Here is a 1,058-nt window from a genome sequence, read left to right as displayed (position 1 = left end):
TTTTTTTTTTTTTTTTTTTTCTTTAGCTATATTATTCCCTTGCCTATATAAAAATAGCAGTCTACATATTCCAATTTTTTACTATATCTAGTTTGTTCACAATATTAATGGTAAGACAAAATCAAAAAAAAAAAAATGATACAATATAAATATAATATATATTATATGTATGTTATTTTCAATAAATAATAATTGTAAAAAGTAATTTTTTTTATTTTATTATCTATGAGTATAATTATTATTTATATTAATTTTGCAATATATATATTATACATATGTATGTTTTATTTTATTTTATTTTTTTTTATATAGCTTTTTTATATAAAAAGAAAGAGTTTTCGCAAATTAGATTTTTTGAGTATACCCGACTCGTCGAGCAAAAGAACATTCCCATTAGAGAGGTCAAAGAAATTATAATAAAAAAAGGAAATACATAACATAAAATATTAAATAAAAGTTTAAAAAAAATTATGATATGATGACATTCAAGTAAAAATAGCTATAGTTACATATGTTTTTTCAAAAATAACACGGACATATAATTAACAGTGCTGGTTTGTTTTGATAATATAATTTGATTAAATTTATGATTTAATAATATATTTATATTTATTTTTATATCGTTTTGTAACTTTTCATTTTTTTATTTTTATAGAATGTGGGAAAGTATAGAATTATTATTTTACTTTTTTTTTTTTTTAATTAAAATTGTGTCTTATTGAAATATATATATATATATAATATATATATAATATATATATATGTATGTATTTATATTTTATACTTATATTTTTTCTTTTACTTAATTTTTTTTTTTCTATGTTAATAATTTTTTATTAACATAAAATACAATATTATTTATATTAATGTTTTGTAAAAATTTATGAAAATCATGGTTAACATAAATAATATATTTTTATATATATATATATAGTTCGAATAAATTAATATTCATATAAAATAAAATTTCAAATGCATTCATCACAAACTATATATATGAAAAAAAAAAAAAAAGAAGAAAAAAAAAAAAAGAAAAAAAAAAAAAAAAAAAAAAAAAA

The 1,058-nt window shown here is 14.7% G+C and overlaps 1 protein-coding gene across 1 annotated transcript in view; it reads left to right on the top strand.

Annotated features, from left to right (window-relative positions):
• PRSY57_1414800 (putative membrane protein) overlaps positions 1-417 on the top strand; it is a gene marked incomplete at both ends in the record, with an annotated part of 4,189 nt that extends 3,772 nt beyond the window's left edge. The window contains 2 exons of the mRNA XM_020115278.1: positions 27-110; positions 313-417. Of these exons, the coding sequence (XP_019969935.1) occupies positions 27-110; positions 313-417 (189 nt within the window). The remainder of the gene's footprint in view (positions 1-26; positions 111-312) is intronic.
• Between the last annotated feature and the right edge of the window lie 641 nt (positions 418-1,058).

The sequence above is a fragment of the Plasmodium reichenowi genome, chromosome 14 (assembly GCF_001601855.1).
Source record: "Plasmodium reichenowi strain SY57 chromosome 14, whole genome shotgun sequence".
Classification (NCBI taxonomy): Eukaryota; Apicomplexa; class Aconoidasida; order Haemosporida; family Plasmodiidae; genus Plasmodium; species Plasmodium reichenowi.
The sequence above is the reverse complement of the archived record's forward strand: the minus strand, read 5'-3'. Positions and strand labels throughout refer to the sequence as shown.